A 22,835-nucleotide genomic window follows, 5' to 3' on the forward strand; every position below is an offset into this window, starting at 1 on the left:
GATCTTAGTTCTCCGACCAGGGACTGAACTGGGCCCTTGGCAGTGAAAGCGCCAAGTCCTAACCACTACACCACCACGGAATTCCCTGGGGAACATGATTTTTTTAAGTGCCAAAAAGGAAAAAACCCCAGGTTTCTTACCATTAGAAAAGAGAATTACAAATATGTAGAGGGAGAAATCTAAAACAAACTCTGTGTCACTATACTGGAACTGGAGGTATCAGTGTGAACTCATGGTTTTCAACACATATAATATAGATGTAAAATAAAAGTTAATGCTTAAATCTTGGCTTCTAAATACCATTCTTCACTAAAAGGAACCATAGTTCCCTGGAGAAATGGTTGATTCCAGGGTTGGACAGGGTAAATACAAGATGAACCTGGAAACACTCAGGGAATGTTGGACATACATCAGAGGAGCATAGATGCCAGCCTAAATGGGCTCTCATTGACCCAAAATGGAAGAGTATTAAAATAAAATAAAATATATTAATAGTTTACAATCTGTTGAATAAAATAGGACACATTTCTTGAAAGACACAAATTACCAAAACTGACACAAGAAATAGAAAATCTAGTCGGCTCTATATCTATTAAAGAAGTTGAAATTATTAAAAACCACTCCACATAAATTACAAAAAAAAAACTTCGCACAAAGAAAACTTCTGGCTCAGACAGTTTCACTGGTGAATTCTGTTAAATATTAAGGAAGAAGAACATCAGGATCATGTACAAACACTTTTAGAAAATGGAGGAGGAAGGAAAGACTTCCCAACGCATTTTATAAGACCAGCATAACCTTGACACCAAAACATGACAGAGACATTTGAAAAAAACCTACAGACCAATATCCCTCATGAACACAGACACAAAACTTCTTAATAAAGTCAATTAATGTAATTCTCCATATTAATAGAATGGGGAGGTGAATTTGACAAAATTAAACACCCATTCATGATTTTTTAAAAAAGAGACCTCAGCAAGCTAGGAATAAAAGGAAACTTCTTCAATCCCATAAAGGGCAACTAAAAAATTTCAACTAACATCATACTTAGTGGTAAAAGACGTAATACTCTCTCTCAACTGGGAACAAGGTGAAGATGTCCTCTTACCACATTTATTTAACATTACAGGGAGGCCTTAGCCATTCAAATAAAGCAAGAAAAAGAAACAAAAGGCAAATAGGTTGGAAAAGAAAAAATAAAATTCTCTTTATTCACAAATGATAGGAAACAAGGTCAACAGCCAAAAACCAATTGCATTTATATAATCTAGCAACAAACAGAGAATGAGAAAAGTTTACAATAGCACTGACAAACATTAAATACTTAGGAATAAATCTAACAAACTATGTGCAAGAAGTGTACACTGAAAACTAAAAAACATTGCTTAGAAAAATTTAAAAAGACAAACAGAGATACAGACCCTGTCTGCACACTGGAAGACTCAATATTATTGAGAGGTTAATTCTACTCAAGTGAATATATAGTTTCAAAAGAATCCAAATCGGGCTTCCCTGGTGGTGCAGTGGTTGAGAATCCGCCTGCCGATGCAGGAGACACGGGTTCGTGCCCTGGTCCGGGAAGATCCCACATGCCGTGGAGCGACTAAGCCCGTGAGCCATGGCCGCTGGGCCTGCGCGTCCGGAGCCTGTGCTCCGCAACGGGAAAGGCCACAACAGTGAGAGGCCCGCATACCGCAAAAAAAAAAAAAAAAAAAAAAAAAATCCAAATCAACACCCCACAGACTTCTAATAGAAATTCTAGCTTGATTCTAAAATTTACATAGAAGTGTAAAGTACCTAGAATAGCCAAAACAATATTAAAAATTAAAATGTGGGGTTTTCCTGGTGGCGCAGTGGTTGAGAGTCCGCCTGCCGATGCAGGGGACATGGGTTTGTGCCCCGGTCTGGGAATATCCCACATGCCGTGGAGCAGCTAGGCCCGTGAGCCATGGCCGCTGAGCCTGCGCTCCACAACAGGAGAGGCCACAACAGTGAGAGGCCTGCGTATAGCAAAAAAAATAAAAAATAAAAAAATAAAATAAAATGTGGAGGACTCACATTACCTGATTTCAAGAATTATTAAAATTACAATCAAGACAGTGTAATATTTGGTGCAAGGATAGACACCTCTAAAAAAAATAGAGGACTTTGAGCTCATCTTCTGTGTCATGCAGGGACATGAAGTAGGAGTTGGTCAGTGCCTCAGCCACTGTTACCCTTTGCTCTGCATACAGTAGCAAGCAGCCTCTTTTCCAGGAGGTTCAGAAATAGACTACACTTGTACAGCCAACTGATTTTTGACAAATGCACCCATGTAATTCAATGGAGGAAAGGAAAGCCTTTTCAACGATGGTTCCAAAACAACTGAATAAAAAAGTATGGGGATTGTACAACACAGAGAATATAGCCAATATTTTATAACTATAAATGCAGTATAACCTTTAGAAACTGTGAATCACTATACTGTACACCTGTTAACATATGATACATCAACTATACTTCAATTAAAAATATAAACAATAAATGAGCAAACAAATACTAGCCAACCAAACAATCAGAAAATAAGCACAATAAAATGTTAACAATAAACTGCAGGAAAAAAATAAACTATCTTAAAAATTTTCAGTCAAAAAAAAGTATGGGGAAAATAATGAGCCTCTAACTCTACTTCACAATACACTTAAGAATTAATTTGAAATGGATCAGACTTCAAGGTAAAAGCTAAAACTTATAAAGCTTCTATCAATAGAACAAAACCTAGAATATCTTCATAATCATGGGGTAAGGGTTGATTGACTGGACTTCATTCAAAAATTAGAAACTTCTCATCAAAACACACCATGAATAAACAGGCAAGATATAGACTGAGAAAATATTCAGAACACATATCTGACAGAGGACTATCTAGAACTCAATAACAAGGCAGACAATGCAATTTTTTTATGGCAAAAAACCAGATACTTCGCAAAAGAAAATATGTGAATAGTCAAAAAGCACATGAAAAAGTATTTAACACATGCTCACCAAAAAAGTTTAAATAGCATTCATAGCAACTTCATTTATAAAAACGGAAATAGCTCAAGTGTCCATCAAAAGAATGGAAAACTGTAGTATATTTATTCAATGGAATTTACTGTACAATAAAAGAGAATAAACCACTGATAAACACAGAAGTATAGATGAATCTCATAAGCATTATGCTGAGTGATAGTGAGACCCCCAACATGGATGATTCTATTACATAAAATTCAAGAAAGGCAAAACTAAACTATGACAGGGAGCTGATCAATGTTTGATTCATTGTGGGTGGGGAAACTGGGAAGGAGAACAAGGGAACTTTCTTGGGTAATGAAAATGTCCTATAGCTTGACTGGGGTGGTAGTTACACAATTGGAAAGACTTATCAAAAATTTATTGCCTTATGCAATTAATATCTATATAATTCACTGTATGAAAACTTTATTTCAATGAAAATATAAAAGTCTGCAGTTAATATTTAGGGGATAAAGTATTAGAGGTCTGTCCAGTTAATTAATAAAAATGTTATTTTATTTTTTTGAATAAAATAGTCATGGCAGGTAGAAAACTAATTTTTCCTCCAAAATTCCTTTTCCCCTCAGAAATGAGTATAACACACTCAGGGGAACATTAGGGAACCTGCGGGAGTTTCTAGAGTAAGGATATATATAGGTTTTTATTTTCTAGACATTCCATCTGTAAAATGGGTATATGATCTTCTTTTTCCCCAAAGGAAGTCACCTAGATTAGTAAACCAAAACTGACAACAGTCCTTAGACCACTGTGGAATAAAAAGGCTTTCTAAAGAATCAAATATTTTACATTCAGTATTTTACTATTATAAGACTCCTTCCAGCTAAATAAACTAGTGAGTATAAGAGCCACAGGCAAGATAGGTTCTGTACCCATGCAACATCTGAAAAGATAGCTTCATTGCTAAACCAGAGACAGAGAGTTTTGTGTTAGAGTACTTTAATATGTTTTTATATTGCATATAAAGCACATAAGCATAAACCAGTAAGATGCCTTGCTGAAAACTACCTTCTTTGTGAAAGCAGGCTGTAATTCTGAACAAGTTTTCAATTTTCACACTGCTGCTAGGGTAAAACATTTTAAAGAGTTTAATTTTTTACAATGGATTCAATGACATAGGATTATCTAACAAAGTAATGGCTAATCAATAGACGGTTTAGTTGTCAGGTGAAACATATAACACACTAAAAGGGATTGATTGCCAGACTTCTCCTTATTTACTAGAAGGTATATATTTAAAATGACACAAACTTGTTACCGGGCTGCATTCTTTTAACCTTGCAAAAAGCTGCTTAAGAAATCTGTTCAGCAGCCCTATAGCAAAACAAGATACAGTTATAATGAAAATGGTTAGTAATTAGGGCAAAGGGAGGGGTACACAAGGACCTTCAGATTACATATATATATAAATAATCAGATTCAGATTACACACACACACACACACATACACACATATATAAAATAAAAACATCAAGTCCCCAGCAAGAATGTGGGCAAGAAAAAGCAAACTAAAAAGTGACATCTAGGGAAGGTGGAACTGGGCTTTAAAAATGCCACAATGATGCTACCAAATCTCATTCAACAGATGCAAAGTTGTATCTGATCTCATTCCATGTCACTCTTAGGGCAGATTTTTTAAGGATTCACACAACTGGATACAATAGCCCCTCCCACCTTTTTAATGGTACATCCAGATTAAGCACTGAACACAAAATAAATTAGGCCCATATGGACTTCAACCAACATATAAGCTGTTTCCTTTATAATTTATTCACAATATCTCAAGTCTCTATATGAAAATACACTTTTTATGGTCATTACAACCCAGGAGTTCAATAATATTTTTTCTACTAAGTCAGCGATTACACAATTTATCAAAGAATGATTACACTGAAATAAAAATAAAACACCAACCCCCTATACAGTCTTCCTTCCTCAAAGTAATTTTAAGAAAGCTGGTTATTAAATTGCTTGTTTTTGAAGAAGGGTTTTTGTAGCTAGACACAAATTGCAAAAACCATTTTTTTAAAAAAAGTTATTAGACTCTGAAGGATTCAGCCAAAGTGGGAAGTTAAATAAACAAATCACTTCATCAGACTTGGAAAGATCATTTTTGTCTTACTTAAGGGACCTACATTAATTACTTTTAAGGTCTTTTATATGGTCTATTTAAAATAAGTACAATTTATTTATTTATTTCAAATGAGGTGCTTCTTCCAAAGTATTAAATAATGTCTACAAATGCAAAAGCATTTTTATAAATAGGTAATTAAAACAGATGACTAAAATTAAGTCAAGCTGCAAAACATTACCCAGGATGCACTACGGGTTTTGTTTTTTTTTTTTAATAAACATTTCAGGCAATTTTTTTCCATCCAAAGCCCAAAGCACTTCAGGGAAAAAAAAAAAGAGGTAGGAAGTTTCTTAGGGGGAAAAAACACACATATATAATGAAATAATGCCAAACCCCAAACTAAAGTATTTACAAGATAGTCCCTGAAGCATAGTTTGTCATATTGCAATTACACCTTGCCTACTGCCAAGACAAAGTGCTTACTATTGCCACTAGGGGGAGAAATGTCTTAACACAAAGCAAAGGCAGATAGGGAATGGATTTTCTTGAGCAATTATCAGAACAAAGCTCCCTTGGCAGTGTGTACCTTCTAATTACTCAATACAATTAAAATGACTAACCTAAAACAAATAGGAAAAAAACCTGTCTGCCTGATATCAGGGACTTCATTAAACCTTTCCCCCTCATCAATCAAATCAGAAAGAAGGGAATGCCATTATATACAAACATTACAGAGCTATCAAAGGAAGTAAATTCAGTGAGTTTCTCTCCCCCCCCTTTTTTTAAAGAAGAAAAGAAGTGGCTCTCTTGAAAAAAGAAATGTCGTGGTATTTACCCATCTGGATGCTGCTTGAAAACAAATTGTCCTCCAAAGAGCAGAAATACAGTATGTTTTCTCTCAGTTCACTGGCTTATGAATGACTTTTTGTTGTTGTTGTTGTTTTGTTAATACACACGATAATGTCATTTTCTGTGTCAGTGATGTGCTTGTTCCTCCTACTCAGCCAACTGTATAAAGGAGCTATGCCAATCAGACCTCCATGCTTACACTGGGCTGTTTTAAATTCTTCACCACTGTTTTTAGTGCATCTACTCCAAGGTAATGTTTAGAACAACATAGGAATTTGGGGGAGAGATGGGGGAAGGTGGTAGGAAAGGAAAACTGCTACTTATTCCTTCTAAAAGGCTTATGTAGTTCCTTTTATAAGGCCCAGTCATTAACAGAAGATGACAACAGAGTCATTTTTCTTTCAGCTGACAATTGTGACATTTTTCCAGCAGCATGCAAGGTGTTGAAAACCTAGCAGCTGTTACCTCCTGGGATGAAGATACTTTTTTATCCTCCCTTGACAGTTTAACTCAGTGGGTCAGCACCTTTAAAGACTGCAAAGTATCCTTGAAGAGGATGGAAGCTTGAATTACTGCTCCCTCCCTAATCAATGTAAACCCTCACTGCAGGTGAAGTCTCCATCTATAGAGGTGCATGGGGGAGGAAAATGTAATGCCCTGAGCCAGATGGTTTTTATCTTGTTTTTAAAGAATAAAGGAACAAGCTAACAAGGGAGACAGCTACTTTGTTAGCTTCTTGGCCTCTCTCATGGCTTTGCATCCCCAGGGTTCCAGCTACACAAGAGAAAGAATACAGAAAAACGTAAACACTTAAAGAAATATAACTAGAGGGCTGGCATCATGCTGCTTTCAAAGAGTTGAGAGAGTACTACTCAATGCTTTATTTATCACTACCCACGTTCTCAGGATGGTAAGTGGACACATACACAAAGGGAATGGGGGATGGGAGAAGGATTAGACAGAGGTCACAATTTACTCAATTACAGAGAAAGGCAGGGTTGACAGATCCTATTAGCACCAATGTGAAGCAAAGAAGGAGTTGCATGTTGTAAGGTTATGTTTTCAAAAAGTAATGAGTACTTTCATGTATCCTCCCAGGCCTTTGCCCTTGTTTGCAGATATGAAGAAAAGCTATGAACACATTTGCTATGGTTTTCTTGGCTTCATATTCTAGGAATAAAAGGAAAAAGAAAATTGTAGCTACTTTGTACGTCCTTTAAATAAAAGTTTACACTTAATGCCAAGATGTCAGAAGATTATTCAAAAACTTAGAAAATTAAAAGAATACATTGCATTTCTTCCCCCCACACACACACCCCCGAACTCTACTGCCTTCTGATGTTGGAAATGAAATGGAAAAGCAGGTATACAAAATGACTTGGTGACACAAGAGTAATGTTTCGTGACTTTCTCCTTCAATAGTTTCTTTTTCTGCTAAGGTCTCTGTCAAGTTTTGGAATTATGGTTATGGTAACCTCATAATACAAGTCAGGGAGTGTTCTTTCCTTCTGTTTTCTATTTTGGTGTTATTTATTCCTTAAACGTTTGATAGAGTTCACCAGGAAACCATATGGGCCTTTTGATAATTCAATTTTTTTAATAGACATATGGCTATTCAAATTTTGTTTCACCTTGTTTCGGTTTCAGTAAGTTGTGTTTTTCAAGGAATTCGTCCATATCATGGAAGAAGCCAAATTTTTGGCTTAGTTATTTGTAATATTCCCTTCTACCCTTTTAATGTCTGTAAGAACTGTAATGATAATACTTCTTTCAGCTCCTCCAGTAGTTAAATAACTCCAAGTTAACAGGCAGTGGTCATATCCTATCAACAATAGTAAAACTTTACTTTAGAATAATATATTAAGCTCTAAAATTAGTTTAAAACAACACTAAATTTATTAGAACATAACTTAGCATTTTAAAATCAGTGGTGAAAGAGTTCCTGTAACCCCATTAGAAATAGTCTGCAAAAGAATCTCAAGGGACTGGCCCACATGATGCAAATCTTACTTACATCAACACTAGGTAAAAGGCAGCTTTGACGTCTTTTTATCTATAATAACTTGACTAAAGGTGCGGTGGGAGGAGCAAATGGCACTTCATTATTGTCATATGCATTAGCGAAAAGAGGGAGTTTAAACAGCTTATATACTACATCCTACATTAAAAAACTTGGCGGTGGCATAATCAAGTTCAGGGCAATCCTGGACAGCTGCCCTGTGACCCGCTTCTATTGACCCCTGCTATTCATCACTCATCCCTAAGACTGAGAGGGCAAGCTCCTAGGGAGTGACCACCACAATAGACAGACACAAGCCAACAGTAATCTGGTTCGAGCAAAAAACCAGATGGCACTGCAATAAATTTACAAATCTGCATTCATGGGGCTGTTAAAACACCCAGAAGCTAAAAGACTCCGAGGGCCCCAGGAGGATCTCCTACTTCCCCATTTCTAAAGGCCATTTCTCTTTCCAAGAACATTGAGTTCATGCTCTTCACAAAGAGAATGGAGATAAAACCCTTTACAAAGAAAGGAGGGGGAAAAGCCTCATGACCTAATTAATCTCCAGAGCTTGGATCTCAACACTGAATGACAGATATTAGAAAAATCAGTTTGGAGCACTAGGAGGACAAACAAAAACAAACCCCAAAACGGTTGTTATATTAAAGCAGAGGGGGTAAAGAGAACCTGCTAAAAAAGCACTGAAAAAAACAACATTATTTCAAATACTGCACACAACAGATCTTGCAAGTATAAAATGATTCAATAATGTATGCATTTATTTTTAAAATGAATCAGATTAGTCCCATGTGTGACCTGCTGGTCCATCTGTATGTGCTGGACTTAATAGGCACGATTCTCTCTCTTGCTTCAGTTTGAAGTATGAGAGAGATAAATTTAGTTTAATTTTCAACAGATCAGCCTATCCATTTTCCAAATGGACCATCTGGATCAGCCTATTAAAATTAATTTATAACTTTGCAGAGTGAAAATTCGTTTGTTAGCTTAAATAAAGTTGCCAAAACTTTTTGTCATGTCATTGTTTTCTGACAATTGTTTCTGTATAGTGGGCAGAGTGTTTCCACCTCCAAATTTATCTTATTCGATTTTGTCCTATATATTTAGATTTATAGATCAGGTGTTTATCTCCAAATAGTTAAAGCTCTAACTGAACAGTATCAATCCCTGATCTTTTGGCTATTTAACAAAGTTTCCTGAACTGATTCAATTCTACTTACCATACAATTATTTTTATAAAAGAACTTTTGCCCATCGAAAAATGTTTTAACATATAGTAAATAAAAAATGAGTGTCACAATTTCAACTACTTTTCCCCTAAATTAACACTGTCTACAACCTATAGAGTTAGAAGGCAGAAGTAGAAATGCTTTGGCAACACTGAGATCTGGGTTTCAAATCGCTGACTTGCTAAATAAACAAGTCATGGAATCTCTCTCAGCCTCCATTTTCTTCATCTATAAAATGGAAAGCATATCTAGCAACTTTACAGGGTTATTGTGAGAGGGAAGTAAAATAAGTATCAGGTTCACAGTAAGTGCTCAACAAATATTTAATCTCTTCTCCTTTTTCTTAGAATAATGCCATAAATGCAAATAAAATAAAATTATTTTTACTACTGCTGGCAATACTGTAAGAACTTGTTTTTGTTGCCAGTGAGAGATGGAAGATGTTAGAGGTTGCTACAGGCAGTGAGAAGAGCCAATTTTTTGACCAAATATTTTTGAACACTTTAATTTTTAAAAACAGAGCACCATGGAATTGAACTTTCAAAGAAAAAGTTTGAGGAGTGGGGGCACCGTGGTGAGTAAAAATTATTTTGAAGTTGTCATGAATAATGGCCTTTACTTCTAGAAAAAGCAAACAAATATTGCTTAGACTAAAAGGAGCTAACTTCATCATAGGTAGACCCCTTTAGATTATTATTATTTTTTAATGTATGAAAAATCTTCATAGAAAAGTAAGGTTTAAAGAGAACTATTCTACTACCTGCACTTAAGATGCACTTCAAGTTATTCTTCCTAAACAAGAAAACTTTTCTTTGATTTTGTTTTCACTGCACATAAACAATTGACTGTCCTGTACTTGTATCCCTAGGATATTTTTTAAATGATTGGGAAAACAATGTAACTGACTGAAATTGATGGCTAGAGCCAGACCAACTTCAGAGTACTCTTAATTTAAGATCCAGTACTTAACAAATGGCAAATTGAGGGTTTCCTGTCTTTTATTTTGTTGTTGGTAGCTTTTTAAGTAAGACTGAATTCATACCTGTCTAAGTGAATTCTTCTCTGGTATTATCTTCCTAGGGGGTTCGCCATTATTACAGTCTTCTCTCTCTGAGGAATTCTGTGAAAGAAAGTAAGCTTTAATTCAGTTCTCATTATCTTCAGTCTTATTCTGTGGGAGTAAACTGAATTACATTTTTAATTCTATAAGCTAGAATACCATGTATATTTATGTGTTTGTTCATTTGAAGATTTATATACATACAGACATACACTTATGTAAAGGAAAACATATGCCCATGTATATAAATAAATATATGTAGGGATCTAGGTGGAAAAGTATTTCATCTATATTTAAGCACTGCCTAACAGATCATATTCATTATAAGTCTAGTTTATTGTTCTTTGGCACTGGACACAAGAAAGCTCCAGTCTATACTTAGCTGATAACAACTTAAACCAGGATTATTGCCTTCTCTTTTAAATAACTAGTTTTAAACCATAGTAAATGTTTGATTGGTTCTCATGTCTGGATCCTAAAAACAATTAGTTATTTCTCTTCCTCTTTTCTCTGATTTGATTTTCTTTTCTTTATTAAAAAGAGCATAGTGCTTACTTAGCTCAAAGCAATAAAATTTATCAGTAGTTTACGATTAGAGTCCACTCTTGCCATTATCACTTCAAACAGCAGCTATAAGGCCCTAAAACTGTCAGTGAGATTTTTAAATACTTAAAAAGAGGGAAATAACAACAATTCAACTGCAAGCAAGTTCAGAGTTCTAAATATCAACAGAGTAAAAGCCAACCCACAAAATGGGAAAAAATTTTGCAAATCATTTATTGATAAAGGATTAACATCCAGAATATAGAGAGAAGTTGTAAAAACTCAGCAACAAAAAACAGAACAACCTGATTAAAAAATAGGCAAAGGACTTGAATAGACGTTTATCCAAGAAGATATACAAATGACCACCAAGCACATGAAAGGATGGTCAACGTCACTAATCATTTCAGAAATGAACAGCAGAACTACAAGGTACTTCACATTCATTAGGTAGGCACTATCAAAAACAAAAAACAGAAAATAACAGGCATTGATGAGGATGCTGAGAAACTGTAACCCTTGTGCACCTTTGGTGGGAATGTAAAATGGTACATCAGCTATGGGAAACAGTTCCTCAAAGAATTAAAAAAGGAATTACTATATGATCCAACAATTCCAATTCTGGGTATATACTCAAAAAAACTGAAAGCAGAGTCTCAAAGAGATATTTGTATGTCTGTGTTAATAGCAGCATTATCCACAACAGCTAAAACGTGTTAGCAATCCAAGTGTACACTAAGGGATGAATGGATAGGCAAAATGTGATATATATATATATATATATATATATATATATATATACAATGGAATAATCTTCAGCCTTAAAAAGGAAGGATATTCTGACACAAACCACAACGTGGATGAACCCTGAAGACATTATGCTAAGTGAAATAAGCCAGTCACAAAAAGATAATTGCAGTATGATTCCACTTATATAAGACACTTAGAGTGGTCAAAATCATAGAGACAGAAAGTAGAATGTTGGTTACCAGGGGCTGGGCAAAGGGAGGAATGGGGAGTTATTGTTTAATGGGTAGAATGTTGCAGTTTTACGAGTTGAAAAGAGTTATGGAGATGGATGGGGGTGATGGTTGCACAACATTATGAATGTATTTAATACCACTGAACTGTACACTTTAAAATGCTGAAGGTGATAAATTTTATGTTATGTGTATTTTATCACAATAAAAAATAATTTTTAAAAATCTGGTAACACATGTAAATCACTCTCTGCAAGACAAAATACAGAAAATCCAAGTACACGTTATTTGGGCTCTATCTTCCACAATTACATGTGTAATGTTAACATTTTAGAATTTGCAGCTGATTTACTCATTACATTACATATATTCATCACATTCTGAGGAGTTACTTTTAGATCCAGAAATTATATCCAACATATGAGTTTATCTGAAAAACTTCATACAAGTATGAAATCATTATTAGAATATAGGATCATAACAGTGTTTTAAATTTAAGTGTTATGAATTTTTTGCTTTGTATCAAATATTATATTTTAAAAGACATTAAAGGATAAATAGCATACATATAGTATCAAAAGGCCCCTGTGGCTAACATGTGTGTGCCTTGTGTGTCACCTTGACAGGCCAGTACATTAAGGTCCTTTTGGGCAGAAATCTTTTATGAGGTTTAAGTTGATAATTTTACATTTGTAATGATCACTTTAAATTAAAGGTCAATTTTAGGGACAAAGAAGAAGAAAAAATGCTATGTTACAAGCAAGGGATAGAGGCTCAATAACTTTAGAATTCTGCTTTTTCTCTGTTTTGGGGAAAAAAGGAATGTAGACTATCTACAAAAAAATGAAGGAGAGATATAGTTGAGTTAATGACTATAAAGCATCCCAGGGAATTCCCTGGCGGTTCCGTGGTTGGGATGCCATGCCTTCACTGCCAAGGGTCCAGGTTCCATCCCCGGTAGGGGAATTAGGAAGCCATGTGGTGTGGCCAAAAAAATTTAAAAATAAAAATAAACTAAAGTAAAATAAAATAAAGCATTCCAGATAAGGAAACTAGCAATATATGCCATTGTAAGAGAATCAAAGGAAGGGAGAGGTCAACATTAAACCCATAGAATCAATTGTATATTTAACTTTTCTTTAAAAAAAAAGTACAGATCAAATGTTTTAAATGCTAAAATTAAATGTCTTATATAATAAAAACTTAAGCCAATATTCAATTTTAACTGTATTCAATTAAGCCGGTATTCAATTTTAAACTTATAATTTGCAAGTAACTATTTCCCAGACCATGAAGTTCTACACCCTCCCTAAACAAAATACCATTTCAGATCACCTAAACCTGTTTAATTAAATGTAAGGTCCTATATTTCAAAATTAATTGTTTTTTTAAAATGTCATTATGATAAAATTGGAAGCCTAATTACTTTTTGGTGGAAGTTTGTTATACTGAAAACATTATAAATCACATACTTACTCTACAGGTGCTTGGGATGGAACAAAATTGATGGCAAACTCTCTATACTAAATTACATAGTGAAAAACAGTGATCTGAACGTAATAGGATGAGTAGTGGCTATCTAGCCCACATCAATAATTTCCTTCCTTCTGACCCTCTATTTTATCTGATTTAGACAGTAAACTATTGAGTGGGTATTATACGAATGTCTAAGGTATTGAAAGATGAAGGGAGCTAAAGGATAATTACTACCTGAGAGCAGAACATAAGAGCTGTAGAGGAGCTCCTTCCCCTTCTCCACCCCATCAAGGCAAAGGATATATATATTATATATTGTGGTTTTTTTTAAAGTAACTCAACATTAACAAAAAGGAAAAAGAGAAAAACATTGTTATAACTAGTTCTTTTTAGACAGATTAACCCAGCATTTTTTACTCTTTTTTCCAAACTTCTTTTTACTCATTTTTTACTTTTACTGGACCATCCACCATGAGAAACAAATCAACACAAAAAATTCAACTCTGTTGCATAAAATAGGAGTAGGGACATTAAACAGTCATGATATCAGGAGCAAGGAGTAAGGTACACTACTCATAGTGAAGAGGAGAGCCAGAAAGCCAGTGAATAAGAAATTAATAGCTCTACAGTCAAGGGTGGCCAGGAATGATGAAATAGCTGTGTATACCTAATAGTCACCTCAACTGGTTCTCAAAGCCTGTGCTCTCCAACATCACCCAGAAGAGCTCAGTAGCACGGTTATTCCTTGTATCTTTAACTATGATGCATCCTAACAAGCAACGTTCACAACTGCCCTGGGTTATCAAGCTACATTATGTCCAGTAAGTTCTATCTAAGGGTAACTAAAAGATGCAAGTAAGACTTATCACACAAATTAGTGGGTGACAAATAACAGGAGAGTTACATAATCTCAAAATATTTCTCCATAATATACTTAATAATTACAAAAGAAAAAACCAGTAGCCTCACAGTGGAGAGATCTGGTAGATACCACCTTAACCTTATGTGCCTCTTGATATGACATACTGAGAAGAACACATGATTACTTCTGAGGTCATCTTGCTCAAAACACATAACCTCAACCTGATCATGAGAAAACAACAGACTAGCCCAAATTGAGGGACATCCTATAAAATTACTAGTCTGTACTTACAAAAATGTCAAGGTCATAAAGAACTGCTTTCAGGTTAAAAAAAACTAAAGAGATGTAACTGAACGCAGTTTGTGATCTGAGGCTATTGGGGTGGCGGGCTGAAACAAAACTGATGGTAAACTCCTCTGCACTGAATTATACAGTGAAAAATAAGTGATCTGAGCCTAACAGGATGAGTAATAACTATCTAGCCTATATCCACAATTTTTTCCTCCCCATCCTTTATCTGATCTTGATGGGTAATTATTGAGTGGGTATTATGACATAAGCTTTGTATAAAGGACATTATTGGAAAAATATGAAACAAGTCTATGGATGAACTAATAATATCGTATCAATGTTAATTTCCTGATTATTTCCCCGCTTTTAAAATTTACATATGGAAAAATTTATTCTTTTTTGTTGTATAGTTCTGAGTTTTGACAAAAGCGTAAAGCTGTGTAACCACCACAATCAAGATGTAAAGCAGTCCCATCACCTCCCAAATCCCCCTTGATAGTTACAACCCCTTTCCCCAGTGATCACTGATTTATTTTTTGTCTCAATAATTTCGTCTTTTCTAAAATGTCATAAAATGAATCATATAGTATGTAATTTTTTGAGTCTTTTTTCACCTAACATAATACATTCGTGAGATTCATTTGTTCTTTGTGTTCTTACATATATCAGTTCTTTCCTTTTCATTGGCAAGTAGTATCACTGTATGGATGTACCAAAGTTTGTTTATACATTCAACTTCCTGATTTTGACAATTTGTACTGCCATTATTTTATTTTAATTGAAGTAGTTGATTTACAATGTTTCAGGTGTACAGCAAAATGATTCAGTTATACATTTATATCTACTTTTTCAGATTCTTTTCCATTATAGGTTATTGCAAGATATTCAGTATAATTTCCTGTGCTATACAGTAGGTCTTTATTATCTATTTTATATATATAGTAGTGTTAATCCCATATTCCAAAGTTATCCTCCCCCGCACCCCCCCTGCCCTGTCCCACCTTCCGACTTTGGTAACCATAAGTTTCTTTTCTATGTCTGTGAGTCTATTTGTTTTGTAAATAAGTTCATTTGTATCATTTGTACTGTGGTTACTTAAAAGAACTGTCCTTGGTTTCAGAAAACATACAACAGAAACATTTAGAGGTAAAAGGACATATGTCTCTAACTAAGTTTCAAAGAACTCAGAAAATATAAGTAAATGGATGTTAGTATATATATGTGTGTATGTATAGAGATAAAGCAAACATGGTAACATGTTAACATATGGAGAATCTGTGTGAAGAGTATAAAGGGATTCCCTGGTGGTCCAGTGGTTAAGAATCTGCCTTCCAATGAAGGGGACACAGGTTCAATCCCTGGTCAAGGAACTAAGATCCCACATGCTGCAGGGCAAGCGCTCCAGAGCCCTCATGCCACAACTAGAGAGCCTGCATGCTACAACTACTGAGCCCATATGCCACAACTAGAGAGAAGCCCACACACGTCAACAAAGAGCCCACATGCTGCAACTACGACCCGATACAGCCAAATAAATAAATATTTTTTCAAAAAAAAAGTATAAGGGGATTTTTGTACTATTCTTTCAACTTTTCTGTAAATCTGTCAAAATAAAAATTAACCAAACAGATGTAACCTAGAAGAAAATATGTTAAGAAATGGAAAAACAGGGCTTCCCTGGTGGCACAGTGGTTGGGAGTCCGCCTGCCGATGCAGCGGACACGGGTTCGTGCCCCGGTCCGGGAAGATCCCATATGCCGCGGAGTGGCTGGGCCCGTGAGCCATGGCCGCTGAGCCTGCGCATCCGGAGCCTGTGCTCCACAACAGGAGAGGCCGCAGCAGTGAGAGGCCCGCATACCGCAAAAAAAAAAAAAAAAAAAAAAAAAAAAAAAAAAAGAAATGGAAAAACAGAAGTTAGATAAATGAAAAATAAATAGAGGGAAAAAATTCCTTCAATAAAAATAAAAGTTAAATTCTACCTCTTAACCCTGAGCCAACTAGAAAAACCTGACTGCTCAGAACAACTCATTCACAACACTCAGATGGAACATTTCATTATAGTAAATCATTTGCAGAATGTGTCTGTAAGTCCTGGAGTAACAATAGTGTATAAATATTAGCATTACATGAAAATATTTCTGTAAAAGATATTATATAACTTGTTACCTTTTATATTAACTTGAATGTTTATCTCTTAACCCAGCATTCACTAGGTTAGAATTTTAAAGGGCAGAATAAAAGCCTCACTGACAACTTTGAATTTAACTTCAAACTGGAAGCATTACGAGTTATAACATCTGCAGACATGGTAACAGAAATTTGGGTAGGAAAAAGTCAAAGTGAAATACTGCTAAAGCCCATGCATTAGATCTCAGGGATGTATTTTGGCTAAAATGTTTTCAGAAGTAACCTGGGGGTGAATAAAAAAGAAAAAGGAATCACATTTTTTAAAAAAAACTTAAACTGTCTCAAAATCAACATATCCAAATTTATTTTTTCTGTTGTTGTGGGGTTTGTTTTTTTTTTTTTTTTGGACGCACCACACAACATGCAGAACTTCCCAGACCAGGGATCAAACCTGCACCCCCTGGACCACTTAACCACTGGACCACCAGGGAAGCCCAACATATCCAAATTTAAAGCACTCTTTACCATTCTCACCCATTGTAGGCTAGCTCTCTCCTTCTCAACTTTTCTTTCTATCCCAGACTTAAATCCTCAGAGTCAATTTTTTAAAATTTATTTATTTATTTATTTTATTTTTGGCTGAGTTGGGTCTTCGTTGCTGCAGGCTGTCTCTAGCTGCGGCAAGTGGCTTCTCATTGCAGTGGCTTCTCTTGTAGCGGAGCACAGGCTCTAGGTGCACAGGCTTCAGTAGTTGTGGCATGTGGGCTCAGTAGTGGTGGCTCGCAGGCTCCAGAGCGCAGGCTCGGTAGTTGTGGCGCACAGGCTTAGTTGCTCCACTGCACATGGGATCTTCCCGGACCAGGGCTCGAACCCGTGTCCCCTGCACTGGCAGGCAGATTCTTAACCACTGTGCCACCAGGGAAGCCCAGATTAATCTTTCTTAATCACCACTACTGTCATGGTGGTCTTTTTTCCTCAAAAATTTTTAGTGGCTCTTTGTTTCCATGAAATTAAATATGAAGTTCTCTAGGCCTGGTTTTCAAGACCTTCCAGAATTTCTGCTACATTATATCAAGTTACTTCCCTCAACATACATTTTTCTGCCCTAGTTAAGCAAGTCTCTTCACAGTCTTATAAACATGTGATTTGGTCTTGAAATTTCCAGGCTAGAAGGGTCCTTAATGCTAGTCTAGAATTATAAACACAATTATTTAATCGATTTGAGTCCTACCCATTCTTAAAATGTTTCAACTGTCTTCTCTAAGAAACCATACAACTACTCCACCTTATTTTACTGGAAATGCCTTAACATTTTTATTTGGTCCACACAATTTGGCACTTAAATAGATGAATGTTTTGCATGTTACTCTCAACTACCCAATAAGACTGTAAGCTTATTGGGCAGTCTTTGTGGCTCCCTCTACCTCCCAACACATAATATACAGATAATAAGGGCTTACTAAATAATTGGAACCCTACACCCACACCATCCAGCTAGCTTTAAAAATGGTTTTCATGGGGCTTCCCTGGTGGCACAGTGGTTAAGAATCTGCCTGCCAATGCAGGGGAAGAGGGTTCGAGTCCTGGCCCAGGAAGATACCACATGCCGCAGAGCAACTAAGCCTGTGTGCCACAACTACTGAGCCTGTGCTCTAGAGCCTGCGAGCCACAACTACTGAGCCCACGTGCCACAACTCCTGAAGGCCACGTGCCTAGAACCCATGCTCTGCAACGAGAAGCCACCACAATGAGAAGCCCACACACCGCAACAAAGAACCAAAGCAGCCAAAAATAAATTAATTAAAATAAATAAATTTTTTAAAAAAGGTTTTCATAGCAGAGAAACTTCAAAGTGATAGCCCAACTACAGTCTTATCATCCCACCACTTTACTTATTCATTTATTTACTTATTTGGCCATGCCACATGGCACGTGGGATCCTAGCTTCCCTGATCAGGGATTGAACCCATGCCCCCTGCATTGAGAGCGTGGAGTCCTAACCGCTGGACCAACAGGGAAGTCCCCATCCCAAAACTTTAATGCCAGTATAATTTACAGGAGGAGTTTGCCAGCTCCTGCTCTAAATAAGGTTTCTACAAATAATGTTTTATTGAAAGTTAGCCACCCTTGTTCATTACCTTTTGTCTGTGGCTGCTTTCATACTACAATGGCAGAGGTGAGTAGTCAGGACAGAGGTCCTATGGTCCACAAAACCTCAAATGTTTATTATCTGGTCCTTTACAAATAAAGTTTGCCAACCCTTCATTAACAAGGAAATGTTCTTTTGTTGATAAGCAAAGCACTCCTAACTTTTCAGATGTTTATGGCGGGAGCAATATTCTCCACAACCTAGTAAGTGGCTTATTTACTGTTTTCAGTTATCTATTTGAACACACAACTCCTGGTGACATGGATAATTAAGAGTTGATTATATAATCAAATAAAAAACTAATTTACCCAGTGATGAAAAGTCAAGCCACTCATAATGACTTATAATAATCTTTGAGTAAGCATCTTGCTCAAGGTTGGATGGTGCAACAGAGCCTGAGCCTGTTTGAATAGACGTCTGTTAAAAATAAAATTACCAGCTCTAAAACTAGAAGTAACATTTTCCACCTATGCCACATTCTTCACTGGGAGAATTCAATGGTCTCTGTAACAGGAAAATTGTATCATTTTAGCAAAGCAGGTAAATCGTGGTGAATTAATACTATGGTTTTGAATCACTTGTTCATCATCATGTAAAATGACAACCCATGTGAAGAGAAAAATCTTGAGACCAATTTCCATAGCTAGTTGCAAACATCATATCATGGGCTTGATCTGTAAATTACTAATTGGATTAATATTTTTCCCATTACCTTATTACATGATTTGGAGCTAATTATACCCTCCAAATATATATGATTTGCAATTTTCAAAAACAAGACCAATTATTCTTCTACAAGGTTAAAAGATGATTTAGCTACATAAATAAAAATCATTCAAACTCTTCAATGAAAATGACAAAACACTGTGTGTGGCAGGGGGTAGTGTATGAGTTGTGTGTTTAAGCAAATTTTAATTAATTCTTCTAGGATACAATGGAGAAAACTTAGGTCATTTAAGTTCAGAAGCTGACTGAAGAATGCTATTCAAGTACCAGTTTTATTTTAGGGAGGGCCTCAAGTGTCCTCATAAGATAATATTCTCTAGCATGTTTTCATGCACATTGCTTCTCCAGCACGTTTATCATTTGACATATTCTATTAAACCACAGCCACATAAAAGCCTCCCTATACTGCTCACCTTCAACAAGATCCACTAGTTAAACCTTTCAAGAAATGATATTTTCTAGTAATAACACCAATTCAAGCACAGTGCTAGGAACCGGATAGAATGGAAAGCACTCTCTGGGACAACCAAACACAGAACTTCCATTAGTACTGCCTTACTCCCTTATGACAAAAGTCCAAAAAACGCCAAGTAGGTTTTTCCCTCTGCTACACTGTCCAACACTAATTACAAAACACAGATGCAGCCTTTCTCAAGATGCAAAGGGATTGTATATATTTGCAAAGAACAACTATTTTTTATGCTTGCAAATTCTTAATCCTGTTTGGAGCTGTCAGTGGGGGTTAATGGAAGCCTTGGATAGGAGAATTCCAATCTGGTTGGCAGATGGATAGGTTGGTTATAGCTGCATAACTATGTCTTGCCTGCAGGCACAATTCAAAACACTGTTAAAGCAATATAAAGTCTCTGTCAAGCTGAACCATTTGGATCAGTGGCAAGGAGAAATAATAATAAAAAGAAGTTCATTTCTGGGCCTTGTACATTTATGCTAGTATGAAGAAGCTGATTAATTGTCATAGTGTGCTGGTCTTCTATACCTCAGATTTCTACTTCTGGAGTAGATTTTGCATGCTAATATAATCATTCTCCCTCTTGAGACATTAGCAAATAATCAAATGAAAAACAGGATCATAATTTACTGAGATTCGAGCAATTCTCTATGCAAATTTGACTTGTTATTGCTGCTGCCTCGTTAATCTGAATGCCTTTGACAAACTCCTTTGATTTATGAACTTGTGACAACTCCAATGTGTATATATTTTGCTAGATTGACATTATCATTAAGAGTGGGTGGACTGAGCTCACATGAATGGCTGATTTTATTCGCTGGTGTCTGCTGCTCAACAGCTGAGCATCTCCTCCTCACAAAGCCCCTGAGCGTCAGGCTCTTTCCATCTTCCTATCCATTCATCATCTCGATGTTAATTGGCCCAGGCTTTAAGCAAATTTTCAACACGATTTAAAGGCACGATGACACTGATTACTGACCCTCTGCCATACGGTGCCTATTGATTAACCTGACAGAGATGATGAGCTTGAGGGAAACTAGGTGTGTGGGGACCTCAAGAGGGAAAATATATTGTCTATGCAGGCAAACACTTGTCATTACCTCACAAGCCAGAATTTGCACAGCAGACATTCTTAAAACATACTACTGCTTTAACACCTACAGCTAATGCAAAAAGTGCTTTCTGTATTCAGATATTACAGATATGACATGTCAAAGTGCATGACACATTCAGTATTTAGAAGAACTCCCCAGATAGATGGCTGCCTTTCAACCAATTATGCTTGTGTTGGCTGATGTATGTATTTTAAGTTAAATGCAAGGAAAGTGCTGGGTGGCCTGGCAATGCTGTATTACATCAGAAAAGAATCAGAATAGGAAAATAAACTAGGTTCTTAAAAATAGATAGATAGAGGAAGGAAGAAAGGAAGGAGTAAAATTGCTGCCATTCCACCACTACTACAATAAGCTGCCATTCTATCACTATTACAGTAAGAGGTACTCTTAAAAAGGAAGAGAACCACCTGATTTTACAAATTTTATTTTCTATTCTTTAGATACTGCTACCTGATTCCAACTTTCAAACTATTTCTGGCATAGAAATTACCAATAACTGAATATTTAAAAATAAAACTAAGTAATATTTAAGTCTAACAAACATACCCCTTAGATTCCTGCTTGCCCGTTTCCAACAACTGCTGCATAAACTGCTGTACTTAGGGAAATTGTGCAGGATATTTGAAGTTAAGCTTCATGAGAAAACTAAATGCTTCATTATTTGAGAAAAAATATTAAAGTTCATAATGAATAGTTACTGAGCACACACATTAATAACAAACAAAAATCTGTTTTAAGATGTGCAAATTTACAAAAGCAAAGTCATGCAGCACACTATCAGGGATCAGACAAAAACCATCTTTCGATAGAGAAGGTTCTTATTTAAAACAAAGCTAACAAAATATGTTCCCTCTGGCCACACACATCACCTTATTTACTTACGAGTCCTGGGGGGACTGCCAATATACAATTTTAAGCACGGAGATTTGGGAGCAGCTCTAACAGTTCTTTCAAAGCTAAAATAATAGAAAACTGAACAACAGCCCGGCTGTAGTCCTATTACAGTGACATGGGCTGTTAATGTAAGAGATCAAATGTTTTTCAAGTCAAACAGCATTGGTGCCTGTTATACTGGAACACGCAGCTTACTCCCTAAAAGCCTGCCTCCTGCTCTTTTAAGATAAACAAGCTCAACTAAGCACTGAGATACTCTGATAAGAAGGATGGAAGAGAGGAACAGCACCAGGGAATGACAAGGCAAGCACATGAAGGAGCAGAGCTGCTTTTGTTAACTTTCAAGTTATAGAATGTATCATAATACAGCATTTTAATATTTCACTATTAAAAATATAGCTAGCATAGGAGGAGAGATTTCTATCAATAAATATGCGGAACAGGAAAAAAAACTAAAATAGTTCTCTGTTTTGTGAACAGGAGAGGTATTATTACACAGCTGTCTGAACACATTCAGCTTTGTGACTTCTTAATCAAAGGTTTGAACATTAACTTAGCAATGACTATAAGTACTATATAAAAGAGCTTGTAATTATGTTAACATGCTCCACATTAGAAGTAAGAGTCCATTTAAATTCTAAAGGATTTTTTGACTCTAAAGGCCTGATTTAAAAACAAACAGAAAAACGTCATACCTTGCCCTTTTTTTTCATTTTATTCTGCTTAACAACCCAATGCAGTCACCAAACTACATCTATTTATAACAATGTGGCTTAATATTTTTTAAATCCCAATAGGCTTGCAAAGAGGGCATTTATATACTACTGCTGGTTGTTTGTTTTTTCTTGACAGAACCAAGATGACTATCATTTGTTCAGAAAAAAATGTGTTTCATGCGTATGCTTTCACTTTAAAAT

At 35.9% G+C, this 22,835-nt stretch overlaps 1 protein-coding gene across 9 annotated transcripts in view; it reads right to left on the reverse strand.

The window, feature by feature from the left end:
- The window catches only part of BTRC (beta-transducin repeat containing E3 ubiquitin protein ligase), a 189,842-nt gene that overhangs the window by 80,009 nt on the left and 86,998 nt on the right, over window positions 1–22,835 (reverse strand). For 5 of the 9 annotated variants that reach the window (XM_059054098.2, XM_067024846.1, XM_059054097.2 and 2 more), the window contains one exon: window positions 10,269–10,346. The exons of the other annotated variants lie outside the window; for them this stretch is intronic. In XM_059054098.2, coding sequence (XP_058910081.1) covers window positions 10,269–10,346 — 78 coding nt within the window. The remainder of the gene's footprint in view (window positions 1–10,268; window positions 10,347–22,835) is intronic. 9 annotated transcript variants of the gene reach the window in all.

The sequence above is a fragment of the Kogia breviceps genome, chromosome 2 (assembly GCF_026419965.1).
Source record: "Kogia breviceps isolate mKogBre1 chromosome 2, mKogBre1 haplotype 1, whole genome shotgun sequence".
NCBI classification, from domain to species: domain Eukaryota; kingdom Metazoa; phylum Chordata; class Mammalia; order Artiodactyla; family Physeteridae; genus Kogia; species Kogia breviceps.